Genomic DNA, 2,589 nt, shown 5'->3' with positions numbered 1-2,589 from the left:
CTAAAAATTTAAATTATAAAATAAAATGTGGTTGAACAACCAAAATCGTACATTTAATTGATGCCATATACTTATATTGCCTTCTCTTGCCAACTAGAACTTTTTGTTACATTAATCGATTCCCTTGTGAGATTACTTCCCCTTTTCTAACCAACCTTAGCCCCAATCCTACCCCTATCTACCTCTCCCTCCCCCCCTTTTCCTTCTACATCCCCACAATGAAGTCACTTGTTCTTCAATACTTCTTTCAGTCTACTAATCTTATTTGTCCTCGCCTGCTGTTTACAACATTGTTTTCTTTGATAATATTGCTCATATTACCAACTTACTGTAATTTGTATGCGGTAACAAGACACTGGTCACCGCCCACACCCATAACTGGCCTTCACAGTAAGGAGCACATGGAGGGCATATACATACAAGAAAAAGACAATTCCATAGCTCAACTCACCAACCAGTCTGCTGACCAACCAAATTTACCTGTCTAACCGTATGTTAAACCCCTGCCTTTAACATACGGTTAGACAGGTAAATTTGGTTGGTCAGCAGACTGGTTGGTGAGTTGAGCTATGGAATTGTCTTTTTCTTACTGTAATTTGTATGCGTTTTTTTATACCACTGTACTGTTTTGAAAAAAAAAAAAACTTCAACATAGAACTTTTGGAAAAAATAATCACACAATAACTGTAAAATTTTATAATAAATAGTTATCTTTTTTTGTCTCCATATACTGAAAGGTATGTACCATAATTATGTACTGCAAGTCTCAAAGCTTCCTTCATATCTTTATTTCGTAAACTATAAATGAAAGGATTTAAAAAGGGAGTAAATACCGTGTATAAAAAAGCCAGTATCTTACTGGTGGTCTTTGATTGACCTTCATTTGGAAGGGCGTACATGGCAGTCAGAGTCCCATAAAATATAAACACAACTGTCAGATGGGAACTGCAAGTGGAAAAAGATTTCTGTCTTCCAGAGAATGAGGATATCTTTAGTATGGCTAGAACAATGTACGTATATGAAACTACTATCACAAGTAATGGAAAGGCCAACACTGGAATACACAACAAAGTGGATTCTATCTTAACCGTGGAAATATCTGAGCAAGAAAGTTCCATCAAAGGATAAAGATCACAGTAGAAATGGTCTATGGTATTCGGACCACAGAATTGAAGCTGACAGATGCCAAGAGATATAACAAATCCTACAAAGCAACTTAAAATCCAAGAGGCCAAAACTAATTTAATGCAAAGCACATGGGTCATAATAGAGGTATAATGCAGAGGAGAGCAGATGGCTAGATAGCGGTCATAGGACATCACTGTCAGAAGAAGACATTCAGATGTTTCTGAGAAGGCAAAGAAAAAAAACTGAGCAATGCAACTGGAAAAAGATATGGATGTTTGATCATGAAAGACAATGTTTAGCATGTTAGGGGCGATGTCTGTGGTCAACACAATGTCACTTATGGAGAGCTGGGAGAGGAATAAGTACATGGGGGAATGGAGGGTTTTGCTGTAGGACACCAGTGAGATGATCAGGAGGTTCCCACATACTGTCGCAATGTATATCATAAGGACCAACATGAAAATAAACAGATTTAGTTTTTCTGGGTTGTGGAATCCCACAAAGTGGATTGTGGTGACATTGTTCATATATGTTTGCTGTGTGCCATGAAGAGACAAACATGATATAATATTAGCAACATTGTATACTGTTAGTATTACAGAGTGTTACATTTTTGCTAATCAGAGTATTTTTTAAAAATATTATTATTATTTTTTTTATGCTTTTTATTTCTTGTTCAAATGTTTTATTGAATAAACAGTATTGCAAAATGCAAGTCAAAACACATGACCAAAAGAGAACGTCAAATCAAAGCTGATCAGTGAGTTCGGATAACAAATCATCATAACATAACTTTTGATAAAGGTAAGTAGGAGGAAGCTAGCTTTAACAGGGTAGTGCTATGCAGAGTATGTTACAAATAAGGTTAAGCACTCACAGTTGAAAGTGGATCAAACTCTAAAATCCTGGTCCCACCTCTTGCTGTCATGGTTCAGAAAGATCAATGCCATAAAAATGACAATCTTACCAAAAATTTTGTATTTCTTTTGTGTTTTACCAATCCCTGTTCCTGCCTATTTCCTAAGACTCTTACAAAAGAGAATAATGGCATTCATATGGGGTTTATCTAAGCCACGAATACAACAACATACTTTGTTTCTCCCCAAACTTAATGGAGGATTGGGATGTCCTAATTTTGCATGTTATTATAGGGCAGCACACTTAGCTAGTCTAACTAAATACCATGCACAGAAAGAAATCCCATTGTGGGTTTCTATTGAAGCGGCTGAGTGTGACCCTATATCAATATCAAACCTTCTTTGGATCTCGCATAGAGATCGTAGAAATTTACGAAATCCTGTCACTAAACACTATATATCTCTCTGGGATAGATTTAAAACAGGAAATCATTTGCAATCTACTCATAATCCTCTATTGTCTTTCTATAGAAATCCAGCATTCTACCCTGCATGGGTTTCTCACAAATCTTTTAAAGAATGGGTATCATTAAATATTCTTACC

At 36.1% G+C, this 2,589-nt stretch overlaps 1 protein-coding gene across 1 annotated transcript; it reads right to left on the bottom strand.

Annotated features, from left to right (window-relative positions):
• Nucleotides 1-707: 707 nt before the first annotated feature.
• On the bottom strand, nt 708-1,655 carry LOC141134267 (olfactory receptor 11L1-like). Its single transcript, XM_073623846.1, has one exon. The coding sequence runs from the start codon at nt 1,653-1,655 to the stop codon at nt 708-710; it is 948 nt and encodes a 315-aa protein (XP_073479947.1).
• Nucleotides 1,656-2,589: the final 934 nt, after the last annotated feature.

The sequence above is a fragment of the Aquarana catesbeiana genome, linkage group LG03 (assembly GCF_042186555.1).
Source record: "Aquarana catesbeiana isolate 2022-GZ linkage group LG03, ASM4218655v1, whole genome shotgun sequence".
NCBI classification, from domain to species: domain Eukaryota; kingdom Metazoa; phylum Chordata; class Amphibia; order Anura; family Ranidae; genus Aquarana; species Aquarana catesbeiana.
This window is presented reverse-complemented; position numbering and strand designations above follow the sequence as displayed.

Excerpts from the sequence above, each read along its gene's own strand:
- LOC141134267 (XM_073623846.1), bottom strand. The coding sequence starts at position 1,655 with ATGAACAATGTCACCACAATCCACTTTGTGGGATTCCACAACCCAGAA.